This window comes from Macaca mulatta, chromosome 3, assembly GCF_049350105.2.
Source record: "Macaca mulatta isolate MMU2019108-1 chromosome 3, T2T-MMU8v2.0, whole genome shotgun sequence".
NCBI lineage: Eukaryota > Metazoa > Chordata > Mammalia > Primates > Cercopithecidae > Macaca > Macaca mulatta.
In genome coordinates, this window is record NC_133408.1 from 71,485,680 (window position 1) to 71,506,112 (window position 20,433).

The window sequence follows — 20,433 nt, forward strand, 5'->3', positions numbered from 1 at the left end:
TGCAGTCGGGTTAATTCATCTCACACCCCAATCCCTCCACAATCTCCACTGTTTCTTTCTCTGGTTTGGTCCATTTTGCAAAAGAGCTTGTCTTTTGTTGTTGTTGTTGTTGTTGTTTTGTTTTTGTTTGTTTGTTTGGAGATGAAGTTTCGCTCTTGTGCCCCGGGCTGGAGTGCAATGGCGCTATCTCGGCTCACCGCAACATAACGCCTTCCGGGTTCAAGCAATTCTCCTGCCTCAGCCTCCCAAGTAGCTGGGATTACAGGCACCTGCCACCAGGCCTGGCTAATTTTTGTATTTTTAGTAGAGATGGTGTTTCACCATGTTGGCCAGGCTGGTCTCAAACTCCTGACCTCAGGTGATCTGCCCTCCTTGGCCTCCCAAATTGCTGGGCTCACAGGCGTGAGCCACTGCACCTGGCCAAAAGAGCTTGCTTTTATGCACTCATCCATTCCGTCAATGTTCATTAGCACCTATCACATGCCAGGCATTGCTGGGATTCAGGAGTGAGTAACAGAGCATGCCTTATAGGTGCCACCCAATGCAGAAATCCCTGTTGTCTGAAAAAGGCAAAAGAGTACACATGCAGAGATTTACTAACAAGAGAGTACTAGCATGCTGGCTCCAGCACTGACTGCAGCTGGTACCAGGCAAGTGAGTCAGTATCCTCCCCCAGCAAAAAAACATAATATAATATAATATAAAAGCATTTCTACAACCAGAACTGTAAGAGGCAAAATGAAGAAACAGACCAGACCTTGGCTTAATGATGGTTCTAAGCTCATTAGTGGTTTCCAGTTGACATGAGGCAGCCTAACAGCCTGGTCCAGCTTCCCAGCACCCAGGGTCTGAGGACAGATGCATCAGCGGGAGGCAGCTTTTCCACAGTGAGGCTCTGTGGTAGCATTTGCAGCATCAGAGAGCTCTTAAAATGCTTGGTTGGAGGAGCTGCCAGGTCATACCTATAAAGCTATGTGCTTGGCACTGAGTCTAGTGGGGCCTGATTCATATGGAAACCCCTGAGAGCCATGGGCAAGAGTGTTTACAGACTTAGAAAACCCTGCATGCTCTTGTAATTTTTTTTTCTTCTCCCCTGAGAAAAGTAGGAGTTAAGAGATTTATGGAACCTCCTGATTTATGGGAGACTCAGCCCTCCTCTCCTGATGGCCTCTCTCCAGGGCATTCCCATTTGTTCACATGGGAGAAGAGAGGCAGTTCCAGGCTCCCTTGCATGGAGAGAAAAACAGTATTTCCCGTGGACACACAGCATAGTTTAGCCAGAAATCCCACAGCACTTTCTAAAACCAGGAGCAATACTGATAATATCCCAAGTGCTTCTGACAAGCTATCAGGCTGGGCTCTGTTTCCCCATTAAACCAGCATAGTCCAGCCCTGCCTCTGGGAGCTTGAATTGGCTTAGAGACTAGATTTCCTCATCTTAGATCCTAGATTTGCCTGCTTGGCACATCAGCTAGGAGCAATATCAGGTTGCATTTTCTTACTCCCAAATCCTGGAAACAGCCAGACAAAAGCTGGTGCAAGGTTGGTCTGTGAGTCCTACGTTCCCCCAGGAGATGCCTACAGTGGCATGAATTTGTCAAGGAGGCAAAGAAGGTCCCTCCACCACAGGACCAAATGAGACTTCCCTAACTGTAATAGCAAGTCCTGTCACCCTCCGAGGGATGTTTCATTACTGTGCTCCCTTTGCAGATGTGGGAACAGAAGTACAGAATTTTTCTAAGAGAAAGGGTCTTGCTCTGTCACCCAAGCTGGTGTGCAATGGTGCAATCATAGCTCACTGCAGCCTCAAACTCCTGGGCTCAAACAATCTTCCTTCCTCAGCTTCCCGAGTCATGGATCTACAGGTGTGTGCAGCCACACCTGGCTAATTTTTATTATTTGTTGTAGAGAGGAGGATGTCACTATGTTGCCCAGGCTGGTCTTGAACTCCCAACCTCAAGTGATCCTTCCAACTCAGCCTCACAAAGTGCTGGGATTACAGGACTGCACCACCACGCCTGGTCCCGGAAGCACAGATTGATTCCGGTCTTGCCCCGTGTCACACAGCTAGTAAAGGGTGGGGCAAGATTTGAACCGCGACACAAACTTGAGTAGGCATCCCTTCTACTCTCCCCCGATTCCCAGACCCATGTTCCCCAGACCATAAGACAGTGATTCCCAGGGCCCTCTCCTGGGATCCCAGCTGACATGAGTCAGATCTCTGCAGGGCTTACCAGATCCCCTCACTGAGCCCTCGGAGGCCCCGGGATGAAAGAGATTACGTTAAGCATGACATTTTTTTTTTCTTGTTAGATTGTACAGTTTTTGCCTTTCAGCACGTTCCTTGTTTCAGTCATTCCTTTTCCTTTCCAGACCCCAGGAGCCAGAAATAAACACAGGCAGTGTTCACATTGATGTAAATAACCGTTGGCTTTATTGAACCCATCTGCTCAGGCTGTTGGTTGAAATCATAGCTCTGGGTGTTTTCCACCCCTTGGGCATTCGGGAAGTTTAGCTGCTGACCTGCCTGGGCAAGTTTGTTCTGCTCCTTCAAGAAAGACCCTCACTACACAAGCCGTGGGTTCATTTCCTTGCCATCCTCAGGGCTCAGGAGCCTAGCCCTTTTCTCCCACTTAATTAATGCATGTTTTTATTTAGAGACAGGATCTTGCTCTGTCTCCCAGGCTGGAGTGGAGTGGTGCGATCACAACTCATGGCAGCCTCGAATTCCTGGGCTCAAGCAATCCTCCCTTCTCAGCCTCCCAAGTAGCTGGCACTACAGGTGTGCTCCACCACTCCTGGCTAATGTTTTCATTTTTATTTTTAAAGATGGTGTCTCACTATGTTGCCCAGGCTGTTCTCGAACTCCCAGCCTCAAGCAGTCTTCCTGCCTCAACTTCCCAAGTATCTGGGACTACAGGTGCACACACCCATGCCTGGCTAACTTCTAAAATCTTCTGTAGAGATGGCTTCTCACTATGTTGCCCATACTGGTCTCAAACTCCCGGGCTCAAGCCATCCACCCACCTCAGCCTCCCAAAAGTGCTGGGCTTACAGGCATGAGCCACCACACCTGGCCCCTTTTCTGCTCATTAACAGTCATTTTCCTTCTCACTTTTTCTTTCTTCTGACACACCTAGAAGCTGCTTCCTGCCTCCCAGTCCTGCAGACTGCTTGGCCCCATCAATCTGTCCTGGGACGTTGAGTTCAAGGACAGACAGAACCAATGGCTGCAACCCATAGCCACAGCCTCTGGCAGCCATCAGCCCACCGTGGCCCTATGTTGATGTCCCATGCCTCTACACTTTGCACTGGGCTCTCTTCTCTTGTAATAACAATTAACAACCAGGTGCCATGGCTCACGCCTGTAATCCCAACACTTTGGGAGGCTGAGGTGGGCAGATCACAAGGTCAGGAGTTCGAGACCAGCCTGGCCAACATGGTGAAACCCCGTCTCTACTAAATAAATAAATAATAGCCAGGCGTGGTGGCACACACCTGTAATTCTAGCTACTCAGGAGGCTGACATAGGAGAATTGCTTGAACCCAGGAGGTGGAGACTGCAGTGAGCCAAGATCACACCACTGTACTCCAGCCTGAGCAACAGAGCAAGACTCCATCTCAAAATAATAATAATTAACAGGAGCAGCTAAGTGCATCAGACACTTGTTATATGCTAGGTGCTGCCATAAGCCCTATGCAAGTATTGTTTTCTTCATCCTCACAATCACCCCGGGAAACTGAGGCACTGACAGTGATGAGATATTTGCCCAAAATCACACAACTAGCAGAGGGTTCAGCTGGGATTCCAACCCAAGAAGTCTGGCTCTCGGGTTAGGGTTCTTTTCTATAGAAAAACTCAGCTTTGAAATATGCAGGTCTCCACACCCCACTGGTCTAGAAGTCCCAGCTGGGGGTCAGAGCACATGTCTTTGGTCATGTGTGGTTGAGTTTTTGTCTTCTTATTTCTAGTTCCCCTTTGTTTTCTGGTTTTCATTTGTTTGCCTCTCTCCTTCATTTCCTACTTCTCCTGAGCATAGCTTGAGTCTTTACTGCAATGGATGGCCTTCTCCTCATTGTGTTCTTTCTCTCTTGCCCCACATTCAATCAGTAGCCACATCCTATGGATTCATTCATTTCAGAAATATTTAATGAGCACCTACTATGTGCCAAGCACACAGTAGGTGAACAAGATACATGGAGTCTCTGTACATGGGGCACTTTTGTTAGCAGCCACGAATCCACATGGGTCTACAGCAAGCTCAATTCTTGCCTCCTCGGAAGAAAGAATTCTACCAAGGGACATAAGGCACAGGAAGACATTGAGGAAAGTTTTAGAGCAGGAATGAAAGTTTATTAAAAAGCTTTACAGCAGGAACGGAAGGAAGTAAAGTACACTTGGAAGAGGACCACACAAGTGACGAGAGCAAGTGCAGTTTGACCTTAGACTTGGGGTTTTATAGGTTGGCCTGCTTCCGGAGGGTTGCATTCCTTCTCCCCTGATTCTTCCCGTAGGGTAGGCTGTCCACATGCACAGTGGCCTTCCAGCATCTGGGAGGGGCCGCGTGCACAGTGTGTTTCCTGAAATTGTACGCATGCCCACTTAAGGCGTTCTTCCCTTATCAATCAAGTTTTCCTAGAAGAAGGTCACATACCAGTGAAACTTGGCCATTTTGCCCCTTAGGGTGCATGCTTGGGCCCACTCACCCAACTCCTGAGGTCTCATTGGGAAGCTGCTAATCACCAGTTTCAGGTTTTTCCTGTCTATGGGGAAACTGCCTCTCCCTGGCACCGGCTGCGATCAGTTATATTTTAGAGAGACAGCGTAACAGCCACCCACCTGCCCATCACCTGCTGGCCGCCTGACGTTGCTGGGTTTGGAGTGGGGGTGTCCTCTCCTGCCGTGCTCATGTCTGCCTGACTGCCTACTGGAACACTCTCAGTATGGTTGTTCTGCCTCTTGTCTCTCACACCCACTGGCTCAGAAACCAATGTCCCAAAATATGGCATTTAGACATGCTGAAATGAAGGCGCTTCAAGGTCTCTCTGGCCTCCCCACCTCCATACCCGAGAAGCTGCAATTCCTTTATCTGCCTGAGATCCAGAACCATGAGGGAGAACAGCTGTTTTTCCTTCCCTTCTCTATCTCATTGTCTATTGCAGAAAAGGAGACCAAGACGTAACCACACCTGAATAGACCCTTTTACAAGTATAAAGATTGTCTCCAAGGATCATTTAAATTCCAAAGAGAACTATTGACAAGTTCCCCAATCCATTCATTCTCTCTAGTAATCCCCTCAACAGAATTATTCTCCGTGCTCCTTTCCCATAACCTGTTTTACCAGGATCCAGGCCCCCATTCTTTCTGTAACCCTCCAAGTCTACAAGCTTCTGGTCTTGAACTCCTGACCTCAAACAGTCCTCCTGCCTGGTCCTCCCAAAGTGCTAGGATTACAAGCATGAGCCATTGCACCCCGCCAACGTGGCATATAATCTTCTGTAACTCATTGGGAGGTTGGGTCTTTATTCTGAAGGTTCTTGTGTATATGTGTTAAATACATTTGTATGCCTTTTCTCCTATTAATCAATCTGCCTTATGTCAGTGATTTTCAATAAATCTTTAGGGTGCTAAAGCCTTTGCAAAGGCTGGTGGATCTGCCTAAATGCTCTTCCGCCATAGAGCAGCCTGGATCACTCATTCACCTCCAGTTAGACTTTCCTCAAATGTCACTTTCTCAGCAAGGCCTACCCTATCTACTGTATTTAAAACTGCACCTCACCCCTGCACTCCTGTTACCCTGCTGTGCTTTCTATGTTACCCAGAATAATTTATTATACATGAATTTATTTACTATATTTATTGTATTTTTATATTATATATTAAGTAATATATCTTTATTACATTTATCATATTATAAAAATGTATCATATTTATATCTATTGTTTTAAGTGGAGATTTATTCTCTCTCCACTCACTCTGTAAGCTCCTTGTGAATGGAAATCTTTATTTTGCTCACAGACATATTCCAGTGATATGTTTTGGCTGTGTCCCCACCCAAATCTCATCTTGAATTGTAGCTCCCGTAATTCCCATGTGTCATGGGAATGGGCCAGTGGAAGGTAATTGAATCATGGGGGTGGGTCTTTCCCCTACTGTTCCCATGATAGTGAATAAGTCTCATGAGATCTAATGGTTTTATAAACAGGAGTTTCCCTGCACAAGCTCTCTCTTGCCTGCTGCCATGTGAGACATGCCTTTCGCCTTCTGCCATGATTGCAAAGTCTCCCCAGCCATGCAGAACTGTGAGTCCATTAAACCTCTTTTTCTTTATAAATTACCCAGTCTCAGGTATGTCTTTATCAGCAGCATGAGAACAGACTAATACACCCAAGCACCTAAACTGATACCTGATGCATAGAAGATGCTCAGTAAGAATTTGTGGACTAATGAACAAATGAGTGAATGGATGGGATATATGTCTTCAGCTCTAGCCTGATGCTGTGTGCATCACAGGTGTTTAATTATTGCTTACTGAAGGGAAGAGCTCCACAATCAGACTCAGTTCACATTCTTGATGACAGCAGCCCTGGAAAAACCAGTGTTCGGTATGATCTCATTCTTCCTGTTTGCATTTTTGTTCTTCGAGACAGGGTCTTACTGTGTCACCCAAGCTGGAGTGCAGTGGTGCAATCATAGCTTACTGCAGTCTCCAACTCCTGGGCTCAAGCAATCCTCCCACCTCAGTCTCCCAAGTAGCTGGGAATACAGGTGTATGCCACCACACTTGGCTAATTTTAAAAAATTTATTTAGAGATGAGGTCTCAGTACATTGCGCAGGCTGGTTGTGAATGCCTGGGCTCAAGCGATCCTCCCACCTCAGCCTCCCAAAACACTGGAATTATACAGGTGTGAGTCATCTTGCCCGGCCCTCTGTTTGCATTTTTAGGACCAAACTACAGTCATGGACCCTGTGAGGTATAATCAGGATGAAGGGGAGTTCAGAGCTCTCCAGGATCCCTGGCCTCGTATCCCCTCAAGTCAGCAGTAGGTGAGCTCATTTCCTTTCTACTTGCCCTATCCTGGGGACCCTCCTCCTGCAGACAAGGACCCCAGCTCTCAATCCTCAATCTGGTCTTGCTCCTCATCCTGCTCCGAGAAACAGGCCAGTGTGGCTGGAGCACAGTGAGTGAGAGAACAGGGGATTGGAGACACCAGTGGAACCTAGATGATACATGACCTTGGAGTCAAGCAGAGAAGTCTGGGGTTGTCTAAAACCAAGGGGAGCTTGGCACAGTGGCTCCTACCTATAATCCCAGCATTTTGAGAGGCCAAGACAGGAGGATTGCTTGAGGCTAGGAGTTTGAGTCCAGCCTGGGCAACACAGTGAGACTCTGTCTCAAAAAAAAATGCAAATACATGAATAGATACACATACAGACATATAGGTTGACAGTCAAAGAGACAGGTACACAGAGGGACAGATAGACTAACAGAAGGACACACATTAGGATACTTAGATAAATAGAAGAAAGGCAGGTAGACAAACAGAGAGATAACAGATAATAGATGGATAGATGATATACAGATAAATAGATCATAATACAGATGATAAATAGCATAGATAATAGAGACGATAAATAGGACAGATAGATAGATGATAGATGATAGATAGATAGATAGATAGATAGATAGATAGATTTGATTTGGCTCTGTGTCCCCACCTAAATCTCACTTTGAAGTGTAATCCCAATAATCCCCACATGTCAAGGACGGGACCAGGTGGAGGTAATTGAATCATGGGAGAAGCTTTCCCCATGCAGTTCTCGTGATAATGAGTGAGTCTCACAAGATCTGATGGTTTTATAAGCATCGTGCATTTCCCCTGCTTTCACTCTTTTTCTCTCCTGCTGTCCTGTGAAGAGGTGCCTTCTGCCATGATTGTAAGTTTCCTGAGGCCTCCCCAGCCATGTGGAACTGTGAATCAAACCTCTTTTCTTTAACCAGTCTCAGGTATTTCTTCATAGCAGCTTGAGAACAGACTAATACAGGTAGGTAGATAGATAGATGGATAGATAGATAGATAGATAGATAGATAGATAGATAGATAGATAGATAATAGAGATGATAGATAGATCATACATACATACATACATTGACAGATACATAAATATGACAGATAAATGAGAAAGAGACTGCAACAGCTGGCAAAAATCAACCAAATACCTCTCTCCATCTCTTGTCCTTTTTCTCATGAAGCTCTCCCACTCGCATTTCTCATTCTACCTCTTCTCCTGTAATCTTCTGCTAGGTAGAATTATAACCTGATGAAAACTCCATGAGATAGATTTTAAAGACAGGAAACAATAAGAAGTAGCTAAGAGGGCTGTGTGGCCGCCCGGGTGTCAATCAGAACAAATGAGCCAGTGGGTGGGAAAGCTCTTCCTTTGTAAACAGTCAGGTTCTCACATGTGGGAGGGTGTCAGACCCCATTCATAATGCAACGGAGTTTAAGGTGTGAGGGGAGATACAACAGCGGGCAACAGTGACTCACAACCTTACCATGCATTTGAATTACCCAGAGGACTTCTTAACCCACAGATTGTTGAGCTCTATCCCAAGAGTTTCTGCTTCCACAGATCTGGGTAGGGCCTGAAGATTCACATTTCCTGGATAATGCTGATTGTTGCTGGTCCAGGAACTTCACTTGGAGAACCGCTACTGTAAAATAATTTTTCAAAGGTTGTTTTGGCTATCATGATGATGTTTAATCATGTCTCTTTTAATTAAATCCTATCATTCAGCATATTTGAAAATGAAGGGCCAGGTGCAGTGGCACACGCCTGTAATCCCAGCACTTTGGGAGGCTGAGGCGGTTGGATCACTTGAGGTCAGGAGTTCAAGACCAGCCTGGCCAACATGGTGAAACCCTGTCTCCATTAAAAATACAAAAATTAGCTGAGCCTAGTGGCAGATAATTGTAATCCCAGCTACTTGGGAGGCGGTGGCAAGAGAATCGCCTGAACCTGGAAGGTGGAGCTTGCAGTGAGCCAAGATGGCGCCACTGCACTCCAGCCTGGCAACAGTGTGAGACTCCATCTCAAAAAAAAAAAAAAAATAGCATACGAGAGAGGGAGGGAAATCTGAGACAGACACATAGAGAAGGCAATGTGGGGACCGAGTAGAGATGGCCTTGAAGGCTGGGGTGATGACAGCAGCCACAAAGCAAAGGACAGCAGCCACCAGGGGGCAAGACAGGGATTCTCCCTTGGAGCCTCTGGAGGCCATGTGGCCTTGATGACACTTTGATTTTGGCTCAGTGATGCTGATTCCAGACTGCTGGCCTCCTGAAGTATGAGAGAGTTAATTTCTCCTAATTGACGCCACTAAGTTTGTGGTAATTGGCAACAGCAGCAACAGGAAGCTCATACAGCATCAGCATCAAGTTAGACATAGAGGAGAATCTATGAGTCCTCCATTTTCTTCTCTGCCCATAGGGTCTTTTCTCCTCCCATGGCCTCATCAGGACTACAGCGGTCTCTCCCCTAATCCCCTTTGTCTTCTTCTCCTCCCAGTCCAGCCCCCAAGTTGATGTCAGAAGGGTTTTTCTAAAATGTAGTTCTGGCCACATTAATCTGCAGTGAAAATCTGTCAGTGGCACAGTAATGCCTGTAAGATGAAGCCAAACTCTTTGAGCTGGCCTGAAAGAGCCCCTTGTCTTCTCCCACCACTCCCCTCACCCTCACCCTCACCCATACACATACAGTCATTCCCCTCACAGACTCCCACAGGCACTCAGACTCACACACAAGCACATATTTACTCTCATTCAAGCACACAGTAACACAGTACTTTATTTATTTATTTATTCAGAGATGGAGTCTCCCTCAGTCACCCAGGCTGGAGTGCAATGGTGCGATCTCAGCTCACTGCAACCCCCGCCTCCCGGGTTCAAGCAATTCTCCTGCCTCAGCCTCCCAAGTAGCTGGGACTACAGGCGCGTGCCACCACGCCCGGCTAATTTTTTGTATTTTTAGTACAGACGGGGTTTCGTCATGTTAGCCAGGATGGTCTCGATCTCCTGACCCCGTGATGCGCCTGCCTCGGCCTCCCAAAGTGCTGGGATTATAGGCGTGAGGCACCGCACCACGCCTTTTTTTTTTTTTTTTTTTTTTTTTTTTTTTGAGACAGTCTCACTCTGCCGACCAGGATGAGTACAATGGTGTGATGTGATCTCCGTTCACTGTAACCTCCACCTCCCAGGTTCAAGCAATTCTCCTGGCTCAGAGAATTTCAAGTGTGTGCCACCATGCCCAGCTAATTTTTAAAATATCTTTAGTAGAGATGGGGTTTCACTAATTTGGTCAGGCTGGTCTCAAACTCCTGACCTTAGATTATCCACCTGCCTTGGCCTCCCAAAGTGCTGGGATTATAGGTGTGAGTCACCGTAACTGGCCTTGTTTTTTTTTTTTTTTTTTTTTCCTGAGATGGTGTCTTGCCGTGTCACCCAGACTGAAGTATAGTGGTGAAATAGTTCACTGCAACCTCCACCTCCAGAGTTCAAACAATTCTCCTGCCTTAGCCTCCTGAGTAGCTGGGATTACAGGTGCCTGCCACCATGCCTAGCTAATTTTTGTATTTTCAGTAGAGACAGGGTTTCACCATGTTGGCCAGGCTGCTCTCAAACTCCTGACCTCAGGTGATCCACCTGCCTCGGCCTCCCAAAGTGCTGGGATTACAGGCATGAGCCACTGCACCTGGCCAAACCTGGCAATTCTGACTCACATGGAGAGGGCAACAATTGCCTAGGGTACATAGATGCTCAGTAACTGGACAGAGCTGCTGGTTTCTAGGACATGGGGCAATATGTAGGTGTCCAAAATGTTCAAGACAAAAGAGGAAGAGAAATTCCAGTTTCCTTACACAGAGACCGGCTTCCTTTATCATCTCCAGAGCCTGGTTTGTGGTGTGCAATTAGCATACACTGTGTGTCCTGTAACGACTGCTGCTGGACAAAGCAGGAATACCACATCTCCATTTCCTTCCGGTGGCTTGGGATGTCAGCACTGAAGACGATCACTACTCCGTGAGCATCCTTCATCAGGGCTGGCCAGCAGGACTCAAACCTGTGAGGAAGAAAAGGAACAGGGGAGAAATTTAGGTTATTCTGGTTTCTAACTGTGGACTTTAAAAAGAATATCTTAGTATTAAAAGTTGGTCCATGACTTCCTTTTTTTTTTTTTTATTTAAGAGACAGGGTCTTGCTCTGTCTCTCAGGCTGTAGTGCAGTTGTGGGATCATAACTCACTGCAGCCTCCAATGTGGGCCCAAGTGGTCCTTCTGCCTCAGCCTCCTGAGTAGCTAGGACTACGGGTGTGCTCCATATCAGGTCAATTTTATTTTTTGTAAAGGCTGATTTCTTCATTTAAAAAAAATTTTATTATTATGATTATTTGACACAAGTGTCTGGCTCTATTGCCCAGGCTGGAGTGCAGTAGCACAATCTTGACTCACTGAAACCTACATCTCCCAGGTTCAAGCAATTCTCGTGCCTCAGCCTCCTGATGTAGCTGGGATTATAGGTGCATACCACCACACTGGGCTAAGTTTTATATTTTTAGTAGAGACTGGGTTTTCACTATGTTGGCCGGGCTGGTCTCAAACTTCTGAGTTCAGGTGATCTGCCTGCCTCATCCTCCCAAAGTACTGGATTACAGGTGTGTTCCATGGTGCCTGGCCCCTATTTATTTATATATTTATTTTTAAAATGAGATTTCATCATGTTGGACAGGCTGGTCTTGAACTCCTAACCTTAGGTAATCTGCCTGCCTCGGCCTCCAAAAGTGCTGGGATTACAAGCATGAGCTACCACGCCCGGCCAAGGTTGATGACTGCTAACTGCATCATAGCCTAATCACTAAAGTGTATAAAGCAATGCATGTCAGCAAATAATTAATCAAGCTTCTCATACGTGCCAGGAAACATGCCAGGCCCAACTCCATGGTGCCTGGTGGACAGCTGATTTTTTTGTTTTGTTTTGTTTTTTGAGACAGAGCCTCGCTCTATTGCCCAGGCTGGAGTGCAATGGCGTGATCTTGGCTCACTGCAACATCTGCCTCCCGGGTTCATGCAATTCTCCTGCCTCAGCCTCCAAAGTAGCTGGGATTACAGGTGCCCATCACCATGCTGACTAATTTTTTGTATTTTTAGTAGAGACGGGGTTTCGTGATGTTGGCTACGCTGGTCTCGAACTCTTCTCCTCAGGTGATCCACCTGCCTTGGTCTCCTAAAGTGCTGGGATTACAGGCGCGAGCCACCGACCCTGGCCAGGGTCTCACTCTGTCACCCAGGATGGAGTGCTGTGGCACAATCATAGCTCACTGCAGCCTCCAACTCTGGGCTTCAAGTGATCCTCCTGCTTCAGTCTACCATGTAGCTGAGACTACAGACACATGCCAACATACTTGGCTAATGTTTTATTTTTAGTTGAGATGGGGTGTCCCTATATTGCCCAAAGTTCAAGTAATCCTCCTGCTTTGGCCTCCCAGAGCGCTGAGATTAGAGGCATGAGCCTCCCTGCCCAGCCAGTTGGGCACTCTTTGGGACACAGATTTGTCAGGGCTCACCTCACTCCTTGGGTTGGGCTGTATTCAGTGATGTCAGAAGATTCTGTCAGAACGTTGGCCAGAACAGTTTTTCCACTCTGTGAAAATGAGAGCAAGTAAAGGTCTTTGCTGAAAGGCAGAAAAGAAAACCAAAAAGAGCACCCCAAGAGGTGGCCTGGAATCGGTGTGATGCAGTAGAGGTAACGGGCACTGTGAGATCACTGGGGTGGTTACGACCTCACTCTCCTGCTCTAGGATGGTGGCCACAGCCTGGTCTGGGGCCCAGGGAGCATGGGATTAAGGAGTTCTTTTTTTTTTGAGATGGAGTTTCTCTCTTGTTGCCCAGGCTGGAGTGCAATGGAGCGATCTTGGCTCACCACAACCTCTGCCTCCTGGGTTCATGCAATTCTCCTGCCTCAGTCTCCTGAGTAGCTGGGATTACAGGCATGTGCCACCACACTCAGCTAATTTTTGTAGTTTTAATAGAGACCGGGTTTCACCATATTAATCAGGTTGATCTGGAACTCCTGACCTCAGGTGATCCACCTGCCTTGGCCTCCCAAAGTGCTAGAATTATAGATATGAGCCCCTGAGCCTGGCCAAGGAGTTTTTAGGTCACACAGAGGATCAAGTCAGCCTAGGGACTTGTGACTAGTTGTCTCACAATCTCACATGGAGCTGCTTCTCCACCTCAATTATATGAGTAATACACATTGCCACATTGCTTTTTTTTTTTTTTTTTTTTGAGACAGGGTCTTACTCTGTTGCCCAGGCTGGAGTGGAGCAACGCAATCATAGCTCACCGCAGCCTGCATCTACAGGGCTCAAGTGATCCTCCTGGCTCAGGCTCCTGAGCAGCTGGGACTACAGGTGTGCGCCACCATGCCCGGCTAATTTTTGTATTGTAGAGATGGCATTTCCGTATCTTGCCCAGGCTGGTCTTGAATGCCTGAGCACAAGTGAGCTCCCCACCTTGGCCTCCCAAAGTGCAGGCAGGAGTTAGCCACTGTGCCTGGCCTAGGACTTAAGACAGTTTCGCTCTTGTTGTCCAGGCTGGAGTGCAATGGTGCGATCTTGGCTCACTGCAACCTCTGCCTCCCGGATTCAAGTGATTCTCCTACCTCAGTTTCCCAAGTAGCTGAGATTACAGGCATGTGCCACCATGCCTGGCTAATTTTTGTAGTTTTAGTAGAGATGGGGTTTCACCATGTTAGGCTGGTCTCGAACTCCTGACCTCAGGTGATCCACCAGCCTCGGCCTCACAAAGTGCTGGGATTACAGGCATGAGCTGCCACACCTGGGCTTTTTACTTTTTATTTATTATTTTTTATTTTTAACGCATTTAGCTTTAGTTCATCTGAGCTTTATTTCTGTGGATGATGTGAAGTATACATGTAGATGTGATTCCCCACTATCACTCCCCCGACACACACATTAATAGCCAAGGGTTGCAGGACCATATAGTAAAAAGCTCAGGCCTCAAGCAATGGCTCACGCCTGTAATCCCAGAACTTTGGGAGGCTGAGGCAGGAGGACTGTTTGAGCCCAGGAGTTGGAGACCAGCCTAGGTACTAAGCAACATAGCGAGATCCTATCTCTACAAATAATTAACAAATTTAGGCCAGGCGCAGTGGCTCATCCCTGTAATCCCAGCACTTTGGGAGGTCGAGGCAGGCGGATCACTTGAGGTCAGGAGTTAGAGACCAGCCTGGTCAACATGGTGAAAACCCATTTCTACAAAAAATACAAAAATTAGCTAGGGGTGGTGGTGTGCGCCTGTAATCCCAGCTACTCAGGAGGCTGAGGCAGGAGAATCCCTTGAACCCAGGAGGCAGACGCTGCAATGGGCCAAGATCAAGGCACTGCACTCCAGCCTGGGTGACAGAGCGAGACTCTGTCTCAAAACAAAACAAAACAAAAACAAGAAACTCAGTCGGGCATGGTGGTGCACGCCTGTAGTCCCAGGTACTCACGAGGCTGAGGCAGGAGGACTGCTTGAGCCCAGGAAAGTCGAGGCTGCAGTGAGCTATGATCACAACACCGCACTCCAGCATAAACGACAGTGAGAGTCCCTGTCTCAAAAGTCCAGATCCACAGACGCATTCATTAGGGGGATATCGGGGGCAAAGGAAAGAGTCACCAGACTTAGGCTGTGGTTCCAACGATGCCACTCAGTACCTTGGGCCTTCGGGGCTCATTAACACCGGGCTTGCCTCCACTATCTCCTCCGGGCAGTGGCTGGAATCAAGGTCTGAAAGCACGGAATTCACGGAAAGGCCAGGGTCGCCAGCCGGGGTGGGCGCGGTGGGCCCGGGTTCCCACCTCCAGGAACAAGGCACAGACCAGAGGGGTGGCGACCTGCGCTCCGCCAGGCCCGGAGACCCGCTTCCCGCTCCCCGCTCCCTCTGCCGCGGCGGGCCGGGCCTCACCTCTAAGGCCCCACGAAGAGGATCTTGGCCTTCAGCATCGTTGTCTGCCGCGGCGTAGTCAGCCGGAGCCCACCAGAGCTGGCGCGTCTGAGCTGAGCACTCCTTGGCCGCTGTCGTTTCCATGGCGACGGCTAGCGACCCGCAGGGGCCTACGGGATTCGGCCGTTTCCGGCGCACAGGGCTGAAAGTGGGCGCGTCTGCAACTGGGAGGGCGTCGGAGAGAAGCCATAAAACCCGGGCTGCAGACGCGGTTCTTCCGGGTTGGCCTCTCTATTTCTTTTCTTTTTTGTTTGTTTGTTTGTTTGTTTGTTTTTGTTTTTGTTTTTTTGAGACGGAGTCTCGCTCTGTCTCCCAGGCTGGAGTGCAGTGCATCTCGGCTCACTGCAAGCTCTGCCTCCCAGGTTCAGGCCATTCTCTTGCCTCAGCCTCCCAAGTAGCTGGGAGTACAGGCACCCGCCACCACGCCCGGCTAATTTTTTGTATTTTTAATGGAGACGGAGTTTCACCTTGTTAGCCAGGATGGTCTCGATCTCCTGACCTCGTGAGGCGTCCGCCTCGGCCTCCCAAAGTGCTGGGATTACAGGCGTGAGCCACCGCGCCCGGCCTGGCCTATTTCTTTTAGAGACAGGGTCTCACTCTGTCGCCCAGGCTGGAGTGCAGTGGTGCGATCTCAGCTCACTGCAGCCTCCAACTTCTGGTCTCAAACGATCCTTCTGTCTCAGCCTCCCAAGTAGCTGGCACTACAGGCACGCGCCATCACGCCCGACTACATTTTTAAATGTTTTTATTTGTAAGACTGGATTTTGCTATGTTGCCCAGGCTGTTTTCGAACTCCTGGGCTGAAACGATCCTCCCACCTCCGCCTCCCAAAATTCTGGGACTGCAGGCACACTCCACCAGTCTTGGTAGAGACGCGGAAAGCAAGATTCCAGGAGGGGGTGGAATGGCGGTTTCCAAATCTTTGTTCCTCCCAATAATCCGGAGGGCACAGACAGGCCATACAAGTGGCAAGCGGGCCTTGGAACCAGGTTTTGACTCCTTTATCACTGTGGCCGTCCACTTGGGAGCCGATTTATCACAGCCGTGGCCCAGCTTAGAAGAAGTCTGGTTTCTGTAAGAGGATTCACCACTCACTATCACTCCTGTGATCTGGGAGAAACCAAAAATGATGATGACTGGAATCGTTTGGTCAGTGCAGGTGTCTGGAAACATTGCTGCTAAATTCAATCAGTTAGGTCAGTCTGAAAATACGGAGTCAAGTCAGAGTTTCAGGTAAGGCCATGATATTAAATGTCTATGTGCTGAGAGTGCCGGTGCAAAATATGCTAGCCCACAAAAAGGCTGGCATGACAAAAATGCCTCATCAACCCACTATCAAATTTTTAACCTTTGGTAACATAGTTATATATAGTCTGTATTGAAAAGAACTTCTTGGCTGGGCGCGGTGACCCACGCCTGTAATCCCAGCACTTTGGGAGGCTGAGGTAGGTGGATCATTTGAGGTCAGGAGTTTGAGGCCAGCCTGGCCAACATGGTGAGACCCCACCTCTACTAAAAATACAAAAATTAGTTGTGTGTGGTGGCACACACCTGTAATCCCAGCTACTCAGGAGGCTGAGGCAAGAGAGTCTCTTGAACCTGGGAGGCAGAGATTGCAGTGAGCCGAGATGGCACCATTGCACTCTAGCTTGGGTGACAGAGCAAGACTCCATCTCTAAATAAATAAATAAATAAATAAATAAATATAACTAACTGCTGAGTGAACAGTAAGGAAGAGTTCTCAATTTCAAGATGTCATTGTTGATTGATTAAATAATCTTTTGTTTTTGTTTGTTCAGAGAGAGTGTCTCACTGTATCACCCAAGCTAGAGTGCAGTGACGAAAATCTCGGCTCACTGCAACCTCCACCTCCCGAGTTTATGCGATTATCGTGCTTCAGCTTCCGAAGTAGCTGGGACCACAGTTGTGCCCGGCTAATTTTTTGTTTGTTTAAGGGATGTGATTTCACCATGTTGCCCAGGCTGGTCTCTAACTCTTGTTCTCAAATGATCTACCTGCCTTGGCCTCCCAAAGTGCTGTGATTACAGGCACCAGCAACTGCGCTCCTGCTAAATGGAGTAATTAAAAAAAATTTTTTGTTTTTTTTTTGAGACTGGGTTTCACTCTGTCACACAGGCTGGAGTTCTGTGGCATGATCTCAGCTCACTGCAGCCTTGACCTGGGCTCAGGGTATCCTTCCACCTCAGCCCCCCAAGTAACTGAGACCACAGGCACACACCACCATCCCTGGATAATTGTTGTATTTTTGGTAGAGATGGGGTTTTGTTGTGTTGGCAAGGCTGGTCTTGAACTCCTGGGCTCAAGTGATCTGCGTGCCTCTGCCTCCCAAAGTGCTAGGATTACAGGCATAAGCCCCCACACCCAGCCTACTGTGCATTTTTTTTTTCTTTTGAGAGGGAGTCAAGCTGGAGTGTAATGGTGCAATCTCAGCTCACTGCAACCTCCCCCTCTCCAGTCTATTAAGCGATTCTCCTGCCTCTGCCTCCCAAATAGCCGGGACTACAGGCGCACACCACCACATCCAGCTAATTTTTGTATTTTCAGTAGAGATGGGGTTTCAAAATGTTGGCCAGGATGGTCTCGATCTCCTGACCTCATGATCTGCCTGCCTCGGCCTCCTAAAGTGCTGGGATTACAGGCATGAGCTACCGCACCTGGCCACCATTTCGTTTTAAACTGCCCTTCATGGATGAACATTTAGCCTTTGGTCTCTTTCTTGATTTATGACAGCTCATGACTTTCAAGAAAACTACCTATGGATAGGCCGTGTGACTTTTCTTTTTTTTTTCTTTTTTTTTGAGATGGAGTCTCACTCAGTTGTCCAGGGTGGGGTTCAGTGGTGTGATCTCAGTTCACTGCAACCTCCACTTCCTGGGTTCTAGCAATTCTCCTGCCTCAGCCTCCCAAGTAGCTGGGATTAAAGGCACGTACTACCATGCCTGGCTAATTTTTGCCCTTTTTTTTTTTAGTAGAGATGTGGTTTCACCACTTTGGCCAGGCTGGTCTTGAACTCCTGGCTTCAGGCAATCTGCCCACCTCAATTTCCCAAAGTGTTTGGGATTATGGGCATGAGTCACTGCACTTGACCTATTAATGTTATTTTCAAGCAAACCTTCAAAAGTTTATTCCAAGGCCTTGCTCTCATAGCAGCAAAGCCTGTCTGTTGCACGGGCTCTTGGTAGCATCTTCCTGTTGGTGGATGTTGTGCAGACCTGGGACAGTAAGGCATGTTAACCTCGAGGACATCGAACCTGGCTGGCCTGACTGTTGGGTCTCCCTCCCAGGACACGGCGAGCCATGGGCGGGGCAGTGCCTTTCAAAGCTGCTCTGACGGAGCGCTTAGCCCTCATCCAGCCCTCCAGGGAGCTGGTGCAGAGAATCATAGCAGAGCACCCCCCACACCTGACCCCCGGCATAAGGTAAGAGGAGCCCCTGCTCCAGGTGTATTTCAGCACCAGTGTTGGGGGACACATTCTCCTGAGAGCATCTAACTATTCCTTTAGAGCGCCCTCTGGGTGGTTTATTTTCATTTTTATTTTTTAATTTTATTATTATTTTTAAAATATTTATTTATTTATCTACCTATTTTTTGAGGCAGAGTCTCGCTCTGTCACCCAGGCTGGAGTGCAATGGTGTGATCTTGGCTCACTGCAACTTCCACCTCCGGGGTTCAAGCAATTCTCCTGCCTCAGCCTCCCAAGTAATTGGGATTTCAGGCGCCCACCACCATGCCAGGCTAGTTTTTGTATTTTTAGTAGAGACGGAGTTTTGCCATGTTAGTCAGGCAGGTCTTGAACTCCTGACCTCAGGTGATCTGCCCGCCTCGGCCTCCCAAAGTGCTGGGATCACAGGCGTGAGCCACTGTGCCTGGCAAATTTTTATTTATTAATTATTTGAGACGAAGTCTCACTCTGTCACCCAGGCTAGAGTGTGGTGGTGCGATCTCAGCTCACTGCAACTTCTGCCTCCCAGATTCATGCAATTCTCCTGCCTCAACCTCCAGAGTAGGTGGGATTACAGGCGCCCACGACCACCTCCGGCTAATTTTTGTATTTTTAGCAGAGACGAGTTTTGCCATGTTGGCCAGGCTGGTCTCGAATTATTCACCTTAAGTGATCCACCTGCCTTGGCCTCCCAAAGTGCTGGGATTACAGATGTGAGCCACTGCGCCTGGCTTATTATTTCTTTTAGCATCAGAGTCTCATTCTGTTGCCCAGGTTGGAATACAGTGGTATAATCATGGCTCACTGTAGCCTCAAACTCCTGGGGTCAAGTGGCCCTCCCACCTTAGCTTCCTTAGTAGTGGAGACTACAGGTGCATGCCACCATACCCAGCTAATTAAAAAAATTTTTTTGAGAGACAGGGTCTCGCTTTGTCACCCAGGCTGGAGTGCAGTGGCATGAACATATCTTACTGCAGTATCAACCTTCTGAGTTCAAGAGATCCTCCTGTCTCAGCTTCCTAAGTAGCTGGGACTACAGATGTAGATGACCATGCCTAATTTTTTAAAAATAATTTTGTATAGACACAGGGTCTCACTATGTTGACCAGGCTGGTCTTGAACTCGTGGGCTCAAGTGATCAATTTTCCCCCCTCTGCCCACCAAGGTGTTGGAATTATAGGTTTGAGCCACTATACCCAGCCATTAAAAAAAATTTTGTAGGCCGGGCGTGGTGGCTCAAGCCTGTAATCTCAGCACTTTGGGAGGCCAAGGTGGGCAGATCACAAGGTCAGGAGATTGAGACCATCCTGGCTAACACGGTGAAACCCCGTCTCTACTAAAAATACAAAAAATTAGCTAAGCATGGTGGCGGGTGCCTGTAGTCCCAGCTACTTGGAAGGCTGAGGCAGGAGAATGGTGTGAACCCAGGAGGCGGAGCTTGCAGTGAGCCAAAATCCAGCCACTGCACTCCAGCCTGGGAGACAGCGAGACTCTGTCTCAAAAAAAAAAAAAAAAAAAAAAATTTGTAGAGATGGGGTCTTGCTATGTTGCCCAGGCTGTTCTCAAGCTCCTGGCCTCAAGTGATTTTCTACCTTGGCCTCCCAAAGTGCTGGAATTAAAGGCATAGCTTGTGTGGTTTTTTTGGCACTTACACATGGTCTTGTCTGGCCGGTTGTCTGGTCCTGCCTGTTTCCGCCTTTCCTCTTTCTCCAGGGAAAACCGAAACTTTCCTTGTTTGTCCTCGTCTTGCGATTTTCTGGGTCCATGGAAGAGTAGAGTTCTATAATGGTTTCCTAAAGGCACCAAGCCCTAGCCATTGATTCCTAAGTGCGTTTAGGAAAACACATATAAGGCCAGGCGTGGTGGCTCACACCTGTAATCCTAGCACTCTGGGAGGCC

At 48.0% G+C, this 20,433-nt stretch overlaps 1 protein-coding gene across 1 annotated transcript; it reads right to left on the reverse strand.

Annotated features, from left to right (window-relative positions):
• Nucleotides 1-10,149: 10,149 nt before the first annotated feature.
• LOC713649 (uncharacterized) lies at nucleotides 10,150-16,243 on the reverse strand. The gene is made up of 4 exons (XM_015129105.3): nucleotides 15,922-16,243; nucleotides 15,032-15,234; nucleotides 12,624-12,700; nucleotides 10,150-11,123 (listed from the first exon to the last, which is right to left on the reverse strand). The coding sequence occupies exons 1-4, from the start codon at nucleotides 16,241-16,243 to the stop codon at nucleotides 10,883-10,885; spliced, it is 843 nt and encodes a 280-aa protein (XP_014984591.3). The 3' UTR covers nucleotides 10,150-10,882.
• Between the last annotated feature and the right edge of the window lie 4,190 nt (nucleotides 16,244-20,433).

What these genes read in the sequence shown, in the direction of transcription:
- LOC713649 (XM_015129105.3), bottom strand. Translation starts at nt 16,243, where the DNA reads ATGTTTCCAGACACCTGCACTGACCAAACGATTCCAGTCATCATCATT. An exon ending in TCTACCAAGACTGGTGGAGT is followed by an intron (nt 15,235 to 15,921) that starts GTGCCTGCAGTC and finishes ACGCCCTCCCAG; the next exon opens with TTGCAGACGCGCCCACTTTC. An exon ending in AGCCCAACCCAAGGAGTGAG is followed by an intron (nt 11,124 to 12,623) that starts GTGAGCCCTGAC and finishes TCTTCCTCACAG; the next exon opens with GTTTGAGTCCTGCTGGCCAG.